This window comes from Talpa europaea (genome assembly GCF_964194135.1).
Source record: "Talpa europaea genome assembly, chromosome: 14".
NCBI classification, from domain to species: Eukaryota; Metazoa; Chordata; class Mammalia; order Eulipotyphla; family Talpidae; genus Talpa; species Talpa europaea.
In genome coordinates this window covers 1,079,430-1,094,208 of record NC_140082.1, presented here as the reverse complement: position 1 = coordinate 1,094,208, position 14,779 = coordinate 1,079,430, and the positions used below count along the sequence as shown (strand labels likewise).

The following is a 14,779-nucleotide window of genomic DNA, read 5'->3' as shown; positions in this document are numbered from 1 at the left end:
TTCTCACGGTCTTTGCACAGAGGCCCAAGGGTGGGGTCGTGACACAAGGGAGGGCTGGGGAGGCCAGGCAGAATAAAGACCCCCATGGCCTCTGGGGAGCCGCGAACCTGGACACCAGGCCTGGGCACTTGACCTGGACACTGGGCCTGGACACTGAACCTGGACACCGGGCCTGGGCATGGGCCGGCACCCCAGCTCTACACACCAGCGCCCTCTCAATCTCCCCCGAGTGGCGGACGTGCATCCCGAGCGAGCCTGTGCACACAGAGCCCCGTGAGCTGCCTCTCGCTGGCTCCAGCCCCACCGTGGCGGCTGCACCTCCAGCTGCTCCTTCCTCGCTTCTTCTTCCTCTCACGCTGCCCGGTCCAGCCAAACGCTGGCTGCATGAGACGCTGCGGCGCTGCTGGGCATGGCCCTCGCGCTGCTGGGCATGACCCCCACTCTATGCCTCTTCCCCGGAGCCCCCCAACCCCCAGGAGGCTCATGCAGCTCGGCCTGGGGGCAGGAGTCGCATCTGGAAGGCGTCCAGGCGGGCCCGAGGCCCCCTCCGTGCCCAGCCCACTGGCCAGGTCTCGGGCATGCGCCTGGTCTAGGTGCGGGGTCACTGGGGAACCCCGTTTCCTGTGCTCCAGGGACAGGAGGACTGAGACCAGGGAACACTCCCGGCTCCTGAGTCTGAACACAGCAGCGTTGCCTCCTTGCACCCCCAGGAGGTGTCCCCGCGGCCGTGGGCGTGGAGGCGGGGTGAGGCCGGCGGGCACGCTGCCGGCAGAGTGGAGATGCAGAGGCCGTGGGGGTCCCCGCGTTCGGCACGTGCCGCCCCGAGTCTGCGGGTGTCCCTGGTCCTGCCCGCCCGCCGCCTGGCAGGCGGCTGTATTTTAGCGAGGCCGCCTGTCCCCGGGACGTCGCCATTGCGGGGAGACGTCGGGAGGGTTCCTCGTTCAAGGGGCCGCTGCGGCTAATGAGGCCCACTCGGCCCCGGCGCTCCCAGCACAGCACACCCGGCGCCCCCTTGTGCGGGCTTGGGGGGGTCACGAGGGCGTTTCTCTGCAGGGAGCAGGAGGCTGCCCTGACCCCCCCAGCCCCGGCTGTGGCTGCGCTCGGAGGGGGAAATAGACCCCCTCTCCTGGGCCCTGGGAGGACGGAGGGCAGAGGCTCAGGGCGCTCTCTGCAAGGTTCTGGGGAGTCTGAGGGAGTGGAGCCTGGGGCCGACCGCTCCCAGGACAGAGCCACGGCTGGGGCACAGGGGAGCAGGGGCCGCCACGCGAGCAGGGGAGAGGCAGAGCCCAGGCCACTGGGGCTGGACCCCCCCGGAGGCCTCCCTGGGTCTCCAGGCCCTGCTGTGGAGTGGGGGCCTGTGGAGTTGCCATGTGGGGCCTCCTGTGACTCTCCCCACCCCGTGCAGCCCCTCCCGGTGATGCTCCTGGCAGGGCTGCAGCCCCGCAGAGGAAGAGAAGGCGGACCTGGCCCCTCTAGGGCCCAGAACCCTGGGGGCAGCTGCCCTCGCGTCCAGGTGGGGCCTGGATATGGACTCAGAGGACTTTACACCGGCGGGGGCCGCGGCTGCTCAGCGGGCCCGAGGACTCGGGCTCACACTCAGCGTGTGTGCCCCCACAGGTGTGCTCCGGCCCGCGGCCTGTTCTCTGTCTCCGGCCTGTCCAGCTGCTGACAGGCCACATGCTCCAGAAAGGGAAACGCGTGTATAACATGCAGCACAGGCCGAGGACGTGCCAGAGGTGTGCAGCGTCTCTCTTCATAGTGAGTCGCTGAGGAGCAGACAACTCACGGCGCAGCGCGTCGCATGCACTTTGTATAGCGATCGGCGCGTCTGGTCAGCGCATCGTCTCTCTCTAATGAAATCTGTGTTATCTGAGTGTCCACTCTGTGCGGCCATCTGTCCCCTCACGCCCCAGCGCTCCCGCGTCCTGGACCCCCGAGATGTCTGTGATGCCGCAGTGTGTCGTGTTAACACACGTGCGCACATCGATGGATGTTTCGTGGACGTGGTGTGTGTGTCACCACAGGGCCCCGTCTCATCTGTCCACTCCGCACGGGCAGCCCCAACCTGCCGCCCGCCCAGCCCCGCCGGCTGCTTCCACCGCTGTGGGGGCCCTGGGGAGCCCCTCCGCTCCTCCCTCCCGCCGGCAGCCAGAAAATCCACTGAAAGGCCACTTGTGTTTCTGGGAGGCGTGACGTTTCCTCGGTCCACGGATGACGAGCCGGGACTGAGGTCTTGGCGCGGCGCCGGAGCAGACGCTCCTGTCTGGGTTCCAGACGGGCATGAGCAGAGGGGGCAGCAGCTGCGCGGCACCCCACCCCGCACAGCTCAGGACTCGGGGGTGCCCTTCCCTTCGGGGCACCTGCATGGGCTGGGGGTTCCCCGCTTTCCTCTCGGAGTTTGTGCCGCATGGATCCCAGCCCGGTCCAGAGGAGCACTCATGCCGCCTGCTGCTCAGGTTCCAGCCCCGCCGAGACGGACCGCCCCTCCAAGTCCCAGGCGGCCAGCAGGGCCCTGCGCCCCCCAGGGGCCCCCAGGCTGGCAGCCTCACCGCACCCCGGGCCCCGCGCCTCCCCGGGCCCCGCGCCTCCACCAAGGCTGGCCAATTTCCGTCCTCCACGGAGACCCCGGCCCCCCCCCTCCTGGGCCTCCTCGCTGTGCCCCCACTCTTTCCTCTCCGGCAGCGGGGCTCCCCCATGCCCCCCACCCTGCTTGTTCCCTGCCTGCCCACCCCCATCCTCTCGCTCTCCGCCATCCGCCAGCAGGGAGCAGAGCGATGTGTGTCTGACTGCTGGACGGCAGAATTCACCAGAAACTTGGGCGGGGGGCGGGGGGTGGGGGTTGTGTTGCTCCTGATTGGCTCAAATCAATACATGACAACCCCCCCCCCTTGGCCTCGGTGCTGCAGGGACTCAGCGGGCCGGCGGGAGGTGCAGCCAGGATGGAGAGGCCCCGGGTCCTGGGTGTCAGTCCCAGCTGGGGGCTCACGGGCCATCGGGGGGCTCTCAGGTCCTTCATTGAAACTGAGGGGCAGGAGTCCAGAGTCGCTCCCACCCGGCGCTGCCCTTTCCAGATGCCGCCAGGTGGGGCTCGTGGATCGGCCTCTCTCATCTCGGGCGGTTAGAGACTGGCCCTTGGCTTATCCGGCCTTCTCCGGCCGCCACCGGTGAAGTTCATGTTGACCAGCTTCGAGTGACGGGCTCGAGTGCAGGCTGGGGGTTCCTTGCAGAATAGAAAATTAGGCCGAGAAACTAGACTTAAAATGGACAGGGAAGGCCCAGCAGGTGGACCGGGGAGGCCGTGGGAGCCGGGGGCACCGGGGGGCCGTGCGTGTGGGGATTCATGCCAGAAAGAGGGTGACTGGCGGCACCGCCTGCCCCTCTCCTGCTGGCCTCAGGGGCTGTGTTAAAAAGGCCCCATGAGGGTGGACTCTGGCCAGGGCCACAGAGCCGGCGGGGAAGGGCTGGGCCGACGCCTTCTCTCTCGTGCCGGAGAGCCTGACAGCCGGGGACGCACACGGGCTCCCCGCTGGCCCTGCCTGCTCCCCACACCCTCGCCTCTGATCTGCCGTCCTAGGGGCGGGCTCCGGGCGGGCTCGGCCCTGCCGTTCCCACTCACCTCTCGTGGGGGCTGCTGCCTTTCCGGCCCTGCTTCCCGCAGCACGTGGGGCGACAGGCCTTAACCCCAGCGGGATTCAGAACCAGTTTCCCGAGTCCGGTCCACCCTCCGTGTCAGCAGCCGCTGGCAGATGCCCGGGCGTGAGGACCGACACGCCCTCAGCGAGGCAGACTCCGGCCTCGGCTGTTTCCCTGGGCCGGGAAGCAGGGGCGCCGAGGAGGTGCGGATTTCCGGCTCACGCGGGCTCTCAGCACCCGCGCACCCGCTTAGCGCTGCTGGCAGGACGGGCCTCCCTCCCGGAGAAGCCCCTCCCGGATAAGACAACGCAGACGCGTCTCTTTGATGCGGGAACAGTAGCTTAATTGCCTCGGCCATTTAGCAAGCAGCCAAATGCTCTGATAGGTTTGCTAATGAAATGTTTCATGCTATCTGCATCCTTTGAGGGGAGAAGAGAAAGCAAGCTCACCCCAATCTATAAATCAAGTTAAATTATTCCCACTCCTTTCTCGGGAGACTCCTTCGCCCGCCCCGTGTTCTATTATCTGCGCGAAACAGACGCCGGCCCGGGGAGCGGTGACAGGACCTCCGAGCAGATGTAACGAAGCAGTTGCAAAGAGCGCCCCGAAGAAACGGAGCCGCTGATGCAAGAGCTCACGCCCCTCCCCGCTCTCCAGACCTGTGTGGGGCCCCCGCCGAAGCAGCAAGCTCTGTCTGGGGGGTTCCCAAAGGGGCCACACCAGGAAACGCGGCTGGTGGCCAGATGTGGCGCCGGGAGTTCTTTGGGGGGCCGGGGGAGGGGAGAGGAGGAAGCGCAGGTGAAAGTTCGGATGTCAGTGGGAGCAGGAGCAGGGATGGGGGGTTGCCCTCCTGGGGCTGTTGCCTGCAGAGATGTTGCTGCGGCAGCGAGGACGTTGCTCAGGGTCTCCCGCCCTGGGGGTGCTCCCTGACACGGGGCGGCGGCCGGCCGGAGTCAGGCCTCCCACACCTGCCAGCCCTGCGCTTGCGACTCCTTCTCCCACAGCCAGGGGGCAGCACGAGGCTGCTGGGCGGAGCGGCCGCGGGGCCCCGGCTTCAGCCCACACCTGCCGGGGCTGCCCTGGCTCTCCCGCCCTCCGCCATCTTCCCCGGCACGTCTTCTCGGAGCCCCTGGTAGCGACCCATCACCCCGTTGTCTCCAGCAAGCTCCTCAGGAGAGAATGGCACTTGCTGGGGCGGGGAGGGAAAGACCAGTCGTCTCAAGAGATAAGATACGCGGTCGGCTGCGCGCCGGCCAGTGCCAGCAGCTGCCCGGCGTCATTTGTTTCTCTGACGTGTCCAGGCAGTTCATCATCACGCCCGCTTGCGCCCAAGTGTTAAACTAGAAAGGGGGGTGCCTGGCTCTAGTTTCTGTGGGCACCCACTGCATGTCTCTCGTGAACCCTGCATTCCCCGCTGAGGGGCAGGAGGCCGCAGGGTGGGTTCCCCATGACCCGAGCAGACGAGGTGAAAGAGGAGAGTGTCCTGGAGCCCTCGGTGGCTTTAAGACTTTTATTAGGATTTATCAGGTGCACGGCAGGCAGGGGTGCTGGGGGGCCTGGAGGCTGGCAGGCTCCCAGCCCCCAGCAAGTCTTCCCTCTTTCTGGGCTCCCCGGCCTTCTCTCACATTCTCTGCTTCTCTCATGGTTCTGCTTCTCGTGGTTCTTCTGTTTGTTCTCCTGGTGTCCCCGTGACGCCGCCCTTGAAAGCCCAGGCTCAGCCCAGGTGAATCCCATCTCCCTAGGCCCACCCCCTGCTCCAGGTGCCGCCATCAGGCCTGCAGTCAGGACCGCAAGGATCCCTCATCCATCCTGATGGCGGGAGGGCAGGGAAGCCTGATGCTTTTTCACTTCCCTACACACACGCTCAAGATGGACGGTGGGGGAGGCGGCCAGGCCTTTACCCCGCCGCCCCTGCAGCCATCACCTGCGCCTTGAACACCGGCAGCTCCCGGAGCGCGGGGCGGGCCTGATGGGGGACACCTGGGGTGCGGCTGCGGGAGTGGGTGCAGCTGCGCCTGGAGGCGGCGCCACTCAGAAGCGCCCGAGAGGGCGAGGCCACGAGAGAACGCCAGCGAGAGCCCAGGAGTAAGGTTCTCCGGGCGTGCAGGCCCGCCAGACCCCCGGCCCCCAGCCTGCGAGCTCGCCCCACAACAGCTGGCGCAGAAAGAGCATTCAAGCCCAAAAAAGCCGCAGAGGCCCCAGACTCTCGTTCCCCGTCTGCCCGGCTGGACGGAGGAGCTGCTGGCCAGCTGGGCCACACAGGCTGCGCCGGGGCCTGCGGCAGGCGGAGCCCCCAGGACGCGGCCACCGACCCTGGCTGAGCTGGAAGGTAGGGAGACGGCTGCTGCGGGGGTTCCCCACGCCGAGCCGGTACCGAGGGCGGCTCTAACGGTGACACTCAGGCCGGGCACTGCGTACAGGCCGGGCAGGCTGATTTGAAGCTGGGGAGAAGGTGCACCCCACTTGGCTGTGTGGCTGTGTCTCTGGTAAGGGGGGTCTTGGTTCAGCTGCTGGCCCGAGAGCTGGATTCTGCTGTGGAGACGCCGCTGTTGGCTCCGGGCGGCTGTGCACACGCGTTCCGTAACCTAACAGTGGCTGAGACTGGGCTCAGACTGGCACGTCCTGCTCTGTCCAGACACCCCTGGCCCCGTCACGCTGTGCCCAGGAGCCTCAGGGGGCAGGAGTCCCGTCCACAGCCACAAGCTCCTGGGCGAGGGGACACGTCCAGCGACGGTGTTGCCAGCAGAGCTCGTGGGAGCATCCCGGGTGATGGCGGCGGGAGAGCGGGGGTCGTGGGCCCGCGCGTGCGCCGGGAGGGGAACAGCAGCCGCCACCAGGCCGTGGGGGCTCCTGGAGCGAGAGGACAGAGCTGACGGCGGGAGGGGCCGGGGCGGAGGCCGCTGACCCCAGCCTGTCTGCCCACGCGCGCACTGTCCACCGGGCGCCGGGCGGCGGGACCTTTCCTGGCGGTGTTTTCTGGGCCCTGCGCCGGGAGCTGGCTCGAGGCGGGAGCTGGCTCAGCCGCGCTTCGGGGAAACGCGGGTCCTTTCCTGGAGCTGATCTGTTGCTTCTGTCCCCGTGTTGTTTAAAGTCACTTTCCCGTGTCTCAGCCTCGCCCGCCCCCAAGTCCTCCTTGGTCTCGGCTCCTGCCAACGCGGGTGCTGGGTTCGGGGAGGGTCCAGGAAACCCGCCCTGGGTCACGCCCCCGGGGCTGAGGGCCTGGATGTGGGAGGAGCTTCTGCCATGGCGGGCTGCCGGGCAGGGGGCCCCACGGGTAGGGGGCAGGACTGTGCTATGGGGCTCCCTCCTGCCACCGCGGGGCTGCAGAGCGCAAGGGGCCATCAGCGCTCGTGATTGGGCCTTGCTGCTCAGGTTTGGGGTCCTTTGCTGCGCCTGAGGCGAACCCACACACACGGGGGGCACACACTGCTCACCTGCGCCCAGGCCAGCGCCCGATGGCGACCGTGTCCCAGGGCGCGCGACCCGGGTAAGGGCGTCAGGCGACCCCAGGCCCCTGGCCTGCCCTGCCCAGCAGGTGGTCCCATCACACCCTCCTTAAGACCCTCTGGCTGGCCTGTCCCCCCTGCTGTGGAGGAGACAGCCCCTCCCACTCTGGGGCTTCCAGAGCCGCAGACTCATTATTTCACCCAAGTGCACATTTTTTTTTAACCACAGTTATTTTCAATTCCCTTCGGGGAGCCTGGGGCTTTGCATATTCCTTGAGGCCATTTAGAACCGGGAGGGTGGAGATCTTGTTTGTGTATCCAGGGAGGAACATACAAATTGGGAAGTCTGCCAGGTGCAGGCTCAGCCCCGGCCCCTCCAGGCTGGGAGACCATCAGCTGGCACGTGGCCTGGGGACGCAGAGGGCCACGCGGAGGGAGCAGGTGCCAGCAAGCTGTGTCCCTGCAAATTGGGGGGGGGAGGTCAGGACGTGTCCCGGAGGACCAGAGGCGCTGTCCTGGCTGTCCTGGGTGGTGGGCACGGACAGCTCTGCCAGCAGTGATCAAGCGCGCAAAGGGGAGTTACTCTGGGCATCAGCGCACTCTGGTGCCTTGACAGACCTTCCCAGGCTGCCGTTGTCCTACGACGTGGGGACTGAAGTCGCTGCCCTCATTTCCAGACTGTCCACCTGTGGGCGAGAGTCCAGTTCCTGCCTCCCTCTCCCCTCGGCGCAGCCTGCCCTCCGCTCCAGGCGGGGAGGCCGTGGTGGGCTCGGGCGGCGGCACGCGGAGTGGAGGCCACGGGTGTCAGTGGCTCCGGCTCCCGGGAGGCTGCCTGGGTGGAGCAGAGTCATCACACAGCTGAGGGGGTGTCAGGGATGTCGTTTTTGGGGCCAATGGGTCTGGAGTGCGGGGTCCTCGGGTTCCCTCTGGGAAAGGTGTCCCCAGAGCTCCCTTTCAGCGGCACCTGCGCCTTCCCAGGCGAGTTTGGTTGAGGCAGAGACGTTGGTTGTATTTAAAGGGCAGGTTTATTAGGGAGGGGACGGGAGAGTAAAGGACACCACAGACACAGCGGGCAGGACGAGCTGCCCGAGAGGGACGGGTCTGCTGAGGGGCCTGTGTGGCCGCAGGCGGGGCCTTGAGGGGAGCGGCCTCTGCTGAGGGTCAGTGAGGAGAAGCCCCGGCAGGTGCAGGGTGCAGGGCACAGGCGGGTCGGAGGCCGCTGCCCTGCGGAGGGAGAGAGCTGGAAAAGCAGCACCTGCAAGGGCACAGGCGGGCAGAGACTGCACCCATACAGTCTTTTTCTCTGTTGGGGGGGGTGTCACTCCTGAGCCTTCGGCCTGTTGCTGATTCTGGACAGCTCTGCAGACTCTGAAAGGGACTGGAGATCCCACAGTGGGCTCCATCTCCATGTCTTTACCCTTGGGCCTGCGCTCCGGACACTCCCACAGCTCCTGGCACCTGCGTGGGTCTTATGCTTTGTGATCGGAGCGTTGGGGCCTGAGCACCTCTGTCCCTGGGGCTGGTCAATGGCTGTGCTAATCCCTCTATCCCCGCCTCTGGCTCTTGGCACCGGGGGAGCCAGGGTCCTGGTCTGGTGGTGCCTCCTTTCCAGTTATTCTATTCGTGTCCTCCATCACTGACCCAGAGCACCCAGGGGCCCTCCCACCGAGTTCCGTCCATCGCAAGGGTTATGGGTCCCCGCTTTAACGCTGTCTCCACACCAAAGAGCTGGCTGCTGGGCGGAGGCCCCTGGGTCTCCTGAGGTCACCCCAACCTTGTCAGGAGGCAGCCGGGCACCTGGTGTGACGCTCTGGGCACCCCAACAGGGAAGCGGGAAGCAGGCCCCAGCGTGGGGCTCATGAGGCTGCAGAGAAGTGTCAGCAGCAGGTGAGGGGCCCAGGGCAGCTGGGAGGGGGTGAGCACTGGCCACCAGCCTCGCCGCAGGAGTTGGGGACCCCAGAGGGCCTTGTGGAGCCTGACCACTGGAAAAAGCATCTCTGGGGTATCCAGCTCAGTGACCTTCCACCTCACGGGGCTAAAATCCAGACGGGGTGAAGCACCTGGCCCCCACTGTCATAGTCTCGGGTCCTAGCTCCGGGCAGCGGAGGCCACGCTGCGGTCTCAGCCTGGATGCTGCCCCTGCCACTTGGGAGCGTGGCCTGACAGCTCTGTCCACTGCTCCCTGGCCCTCAGCGGCCAGCAGGCCAAGGAAAGGGGGACCCCGAGGGACCCCCAGGCCCGCCGCAGCTCCAGGGTGGGGGAGCCACCTGTGGGGGGGCCTGTGGGGAAGCAGGGCTCTGGGGATGCTGCCAGCAGCTGGCAGACGCAGGTCTGGGCCGCCTAATTAGCTGGCATCACCGGCCAGGGCCCCCGGGGCACTCTTCGGGCTGGTAATGAGAGCCACAATGAGGTCCCAGGAGACCCCTGACGGCGTTTGCTCTGCTCCAGGCCTCATGGGCAGCCAGGCTGGCAGATCATTAAAGGGGAGAGGAAAACTTGGGGGTGAATGCGGCCCCCACCCAGCCCTGTTCCCACCAGCCTGGAGGCCTCTCAGGACCAGACGCTGTCGGCCCGGCGGCCCTGGGCGCTGACCCCACATTAACTGGGCTGGGCAGGCAGTACCGGGCGATAAATCCCCCAGGACGTTGGTGGTGCCCAGACGAAGGTGGGCTTCATGCTGAGCAGGGTCTGTGGGGCCTCCAGGGCCCCCCCAGAGAACCCAGGCCCCCCTGACTGGTTTTCACGTCAACAGGCAGGTCCCAGTATTTGGGGTGGGGATGGGGGGCCTGAGGGGATGCCCTGTCTTTTCCCTGGAGATTGGAAAATGCAGGGGCGAGGCTTCACGCACAGAGCAGAGACGGCGAGGGTGGGGTGGGAGGTCCCAGCGGGCCACCTGGGGGGACGGGCTGTTACTTCCTGCTGTCCCCACCAAGGGGGGACCCTGCAGCCAGCCGCCAGGCCCCCGGGAAGGAGCGGGGGAGCTTCGTCCTCCACGTGCTGCTCGCGGAGACTCTGGTTCACTCCTGGGTCCCGCCAAGGGCGCCGAATCTGAGGACGTATTTCTTGGCCCGGGGCGGGGGCCGCGCAGCACCCCCACGCGGCTGGGCAACGGGGTCACGTGACTGAATCCTGCTTCCCCAGTGACTGCTGGATCTGTTAGGCCAGAGGTGTCTCCCTTACTGTGGTCTGGAAGCCGTTCCGTGTCAGCCCGCGCATCCCCCCGCCCCCCGAAGGTCCTCCGGTGTCTGCTGGCTCTCGAGGGGCGGCTCTGGTCACAGACGCGGGGCGGAGAGCAGGGCTGGGCCTTTCTCTTCTCCGGGACTTGTGTCCTATGGGGGGACACACCAAGCACGAGCAGACACCTGGGGGTGCACGTCCAGAGCGTGGAGAGCCCCGAGGGTTGGGGCAGGCGGTGGGGGGGGTGCAGCCTCTGGCCGGTGGGAGAAAGCTGCACCCCGCACCAACAAGTGACGTCTGAGCCGCCCCGGGGGTGCCCAGGGCCCGAAGCAGGACAGGTCGGGGAGAACAGCCCCGGAGGAGGCCTGGCGGGGCCAGCTCCAAGGTGGGAGGGCGGCTTTGCCAGAGGGGCGGGCGGAAGGCGGGGTGTGGGGTCAGCCGGCAGGAGGGGCAGGCGGGGGCAGCGCTGCCATGGACAGCCCCCGGGGAGCACGGTTCAGACCCCCTCTGGACCGACGGGCTCTGAGCTGGGGAGTGACGGGATCTGAGTTATGTTTTTAAAAGGTCATCGGTCAGTTTTCACGTCACCAGCGCTGACAATCTGCTTAGCAGACGAAGCCCCCGACGCAGGGAGTGCAGGGGCGTGAGGAGGCCCCGGCAGACACCGGCCAGTGTCGTGGGGTGACCGGATGCCAGGGACACGCTGCGAGACCGGGCTGGCTGGGCGGGACTCGGGGCAACCTGGAGCACTTTGGGCCCAGCGGCCAGAGGGCCAGGCGTGCCACGTGCGGCCACGGGGTTGGGAAGGGCTCTCGCGCCCTGTGTGCCTGGTTCCAGCGCCTTCCTGGGTGTCAGGAGGACACAGTGCATGGCGGGGGGCCCTGGGGCAGGCGGGGGCACCTGCTCGGGGAGAGGTGGGGCCTGCTCGGCAGGACTGCGTCCGTCTTAGGGCGGAAATCGCTGCCCTCGGAGTGGGCAGGAGGGGGCCCCAGCTGCGTCCTCACTCACCAAAGCCGGACGCCGGCCCGCGGGAGGCCGGTAGGAAGACAAGGACAGCCGCAGCCTCAGTGCAAACTTTATATTTACAGTCGGTGGGTTTATAAATATGTTACATTCTTACAACCTACAGTCCACTCTGCCCCGGCCGAGAGGGGCCTCCTGGCAACTTGGCTGGCGGGGGACAGGGCTGCCGGGCGCACCGGGGCCTCGCTCAAGGCGCAGTTTAATCACGGCCAGACGGAGGTCGGCTGGGGCAGCGGCTCAGGGCGCCGGCCCCGGGTCAGGAGGGCAGCAGGCGGGCAGTGCCCCCCTCCAGAGGGGAGGCGGCTGGGGGCGGGGGGTGTCTGTCTCATCCACTGTCTAAGGATTCGCTGCTACGCACGGGGTGGGGGGGGGGCGAGAGGAGAGCGAGAGACAGACGGGGGAGGCAGAGGGAGGAAGAGACAGAAGGACACAGAGGAGGAGGCATCGGGAGCAGCGCTGAGGAGCCAGGGACCAGATCCAGGAGATGCGCGCCGGCTTCATGGTGCCTCCTGTCCCCGACCTGCCAGGGCCGCGCAGTGGACCCGCCCCACCGCCCCAGGGCACAGCCCTCCGACGCCCCCTCTGCGTTGGCTTCCGTCCGAGGCACTTGAGGGCGTCCCGGCTCAGGCCTCCCCAGGGCACGATGCCCGGCGTGCTGCCCACCGGTCGGGGTAGGGTCTGGCCCCCACTCACCCACACCCTGCACCCACACCTGAGTCCTCAACCAGCCCGGGACCGTTACGAGTGTCCGCAGACCCGGGTTTCTCTGGGCAGGCCAGGGGCATGGAGACCCCCCCCTTCCTCATGACTGCAGGAAACTGCCCCACTGTCCCCGGGACCGAAGACACCCCCTTTGCAAATACAGGGGTGCCCAAGCCACAGACTGAGGCCTGCTAGCTTGTTCTTGATGCCTGGCCGCAGCGATGTCTGCAGCCGCGGTGCCCATGGGGCCTGGGCTGGCTGGCGGTGGGCACCAGCAGCTGGGAGGTGGCACGGGCAGGCCTCCCGGGAGCCCGGCGGCCCCGTCCCTGCTCACCTGCAGCCCGCCTGCCTCAGCCTGGCCTGGCGTCCCCGTGTGTCCCTGCGGCCGGGCGCTGTGGCGTCACCACACCCAGGGCGCGCTGATGCTGCGGGAGACTGTCCCCTCCCGGGACTTCCCAGAGGCTCAGCCACTCACAAGTCTCAGGAACCTTCCACGGGTGGGAAATCTCAAGCTCGGCAGCCCTGGGGGCCCCTGGGGGGAAGGTGCGTCCCTCCCTGGTGCTGAGCCAGGGTACCTCAGGGGCTCTGCAGCCCCCTGTCCTGCGTTGCCCCCCAGGGCTCGTGGCCACAGCCCCGCACTAAAGGCCAAAGGTGAGAACAGGCTGTGGGGTGCAGCTCACACCCCCTCCCGCGGCCGGTCCGGGTGGGCGTCCCCGGGGTACAGGTCCGGGCAGACCCAGCCCTCAGCCTCCTCGGTGTGGGCCAGCACGGCTGGGCGGCCGCCCCCCGGGGAGCCAGCGGTGAAGGTGCTGAACTTGACCCTTTTCCTCTTGGACGTGGGGGAGGCCGGGGGCTCGCCCTTCTGGTCCTTCCCGCCAGAGCCCGGTGGCATGGGGGCCCCGAAGAGCTGCCCGTTGAGCCCCCTGAAGGTGTCCGTGCCGAGGAGGAACTTGCTCTCCTCGAAGTCCAGGCTGCGGTCGATGGCGGTCACCTGCTCGCCCTGGGGGGACGCGAAGGCCGCGGGGCTCTCCAGCAGCGCCGTCCGGCGGCTCAGCCCCACCCAGTCGTGAGCGTGGCTCACGCCCTCCTGCTCCTCCAGGGGCACCTGCTTGTGCCGGTACCTGAGCGCGAAGGTGGCGCAGTTGGCCAGGAAGACCAGGATGGCCAGGCAGAAGACGCCCAGCAGCGCGTACATGCCGATCTCCAGGTCGCTCAGCCCCTTGGCGGCCTGCGTGGGGTCCTCTGCGTCCCCGGTGCCGCCGGGCAGGTCCCCCGGGGCGGGCAGGCTGGTCAGGTCGACGGGGACGGTCTGCAGGCGGCTGTCATCGAAGAGCCGCCCCCGGCCGCCCCCCTGGAAGGTGGCCCTCTCGGTGGTGGTGCCCCTGCCCTCCAGGAGGCCGCCGGGGGAGCTGCTGGAGAGGGGGCCTTCCTGGCCGCCCCACTCCTGCCAGGGCTTCCGGGGCCGCCGGTCGCTGCCGTGGTGCTCCAGGGGGGCCCCCGCCCCCGGGGGGCGGCTGTCACTGGCGTTGGGGTGGGCGTCGCCCTGGCCGAACCTCACCCTGACGTTGGCCGTGCCGACGGCCAGCACGCTCTTGCGCTTGGACTTCTGGCACGACTCGCTGATGGCCAGCTCCACCCGCACCAGGGCGCCCTGCCCCTCGGCCTCGGCCGCGACCACCGGCCACTTGAACGTGGGGTCCTGGTGGGTGGAGACCACCTTCTCATCCAGGGACGTGGCCAGCAGGGAGAAGTCCTTCCCATCGTAGATGTCCAGGGGGGTGACGGAGCCGTCGCTGAACTGGACCCAGCAGCTGGTGGCCGCCTCCTGCGGAACGAAACAGGCAGCTGGGTCAGAGCGGTCGCCCCGAGCCTGCCGAGCACCCGGTTCCAGCGAGAATGGCGAGGAGCCCCCGCGCCGTGTGGACACGGGAGGAGGCCGATGACGCTATAGAGACAGACGCAGCCGGCGGAGCCCTGGCCGGAGACCGGCCTCCTGACGTGGGCTCCTGCGCTGCCAAGACGGCCGCCCGGCGGGGCCTGCTCTGCCCAGCGATGGCCGCTCGGCAAGGGGCGTGGCCGGTGACAGGGTCACCCCTAGGGCTTAGAGGAGAAACACCCACGGCGTCCTCTTCAAGTGGCTGATGCCGAGTCCCCGCCGCGGCTCCCGGTGCATGTGAGACCCGGGCCTGACCAGGAGCCCCGAGCCGCAGCCTGCGTGGCTGGTCCCGCCTGCTGGGGTCCACGGGACACATTGCACCAACTCGTGGGGTCACCCTGGGCCTGCCAGCTGAGGGGCGAGAGCACCCACAGCCCGTCCCCACCTTCAGGGGAGGACAGAGGGGCTCGGAGGCTGTGCACAAGGCCCCCCGCCTGCGCCTTTGTCGCTCTGGGGCCGGTCTGGGCGGGGAGCCGGTCAGAGGGGAGTGGCCCCACCCCCGCAGCGGGCCTGTCTCCTGGCGGACAGTGATGCTGGCTGCCGCCCTCCACCCTCCGCGGCCTTCTCCACTGCCACAGTGACGAGAGGGGACGAACCCGGGGTCCGTGGGCCCCACCCCCACCTGCCTGGACCCGGGAGATAGTTGCCAGCATGGGCACCCCGCAGCCCTGCGCCTCCTCTTGCTCTGAGTCAAAGAGGAGACACAGGCTGGGAGCCGGAGCTGAGGGGGTGCTGGGCGCCCTGATAAAGCCGGGGGTGAAGCTCCACTCGGGCACCCGGGGCAGGTCTGGCGTAAGTGCGTGTTTGGGTTCAGTGTGGGGGAGGGAAAGAAGGGGCACCACAAGCGGGGGGCTGCGAGCCC

General features: G+C 68.0%; 1 protein-coding gene across 1 annotated transcript in view; it reads right to left on the bottom strand.

The window, feature by feature from the left end:
• Window positions 1-12,657: 12,657 nt before the first annotated feature.
• TMEM132D (transmembrane protein 132D) overlaps window positions 12,658-14,779 on the bottom strand; it is a gene marked incomplete at both ends in the record, with an annotated part of 206,851 nt that continues 204,729 nt past the window's right edge. The window contains one exon of the mRNA XM_084253162.1: window positions 12,658-13,806. Within this exon, the coding sequence (XP_084109288.1) occupies window positions 12,658-13,806 (1,149 nt within the window). The remainder of the gene's footprint in view (window positions 13,807-14,779) is intronic.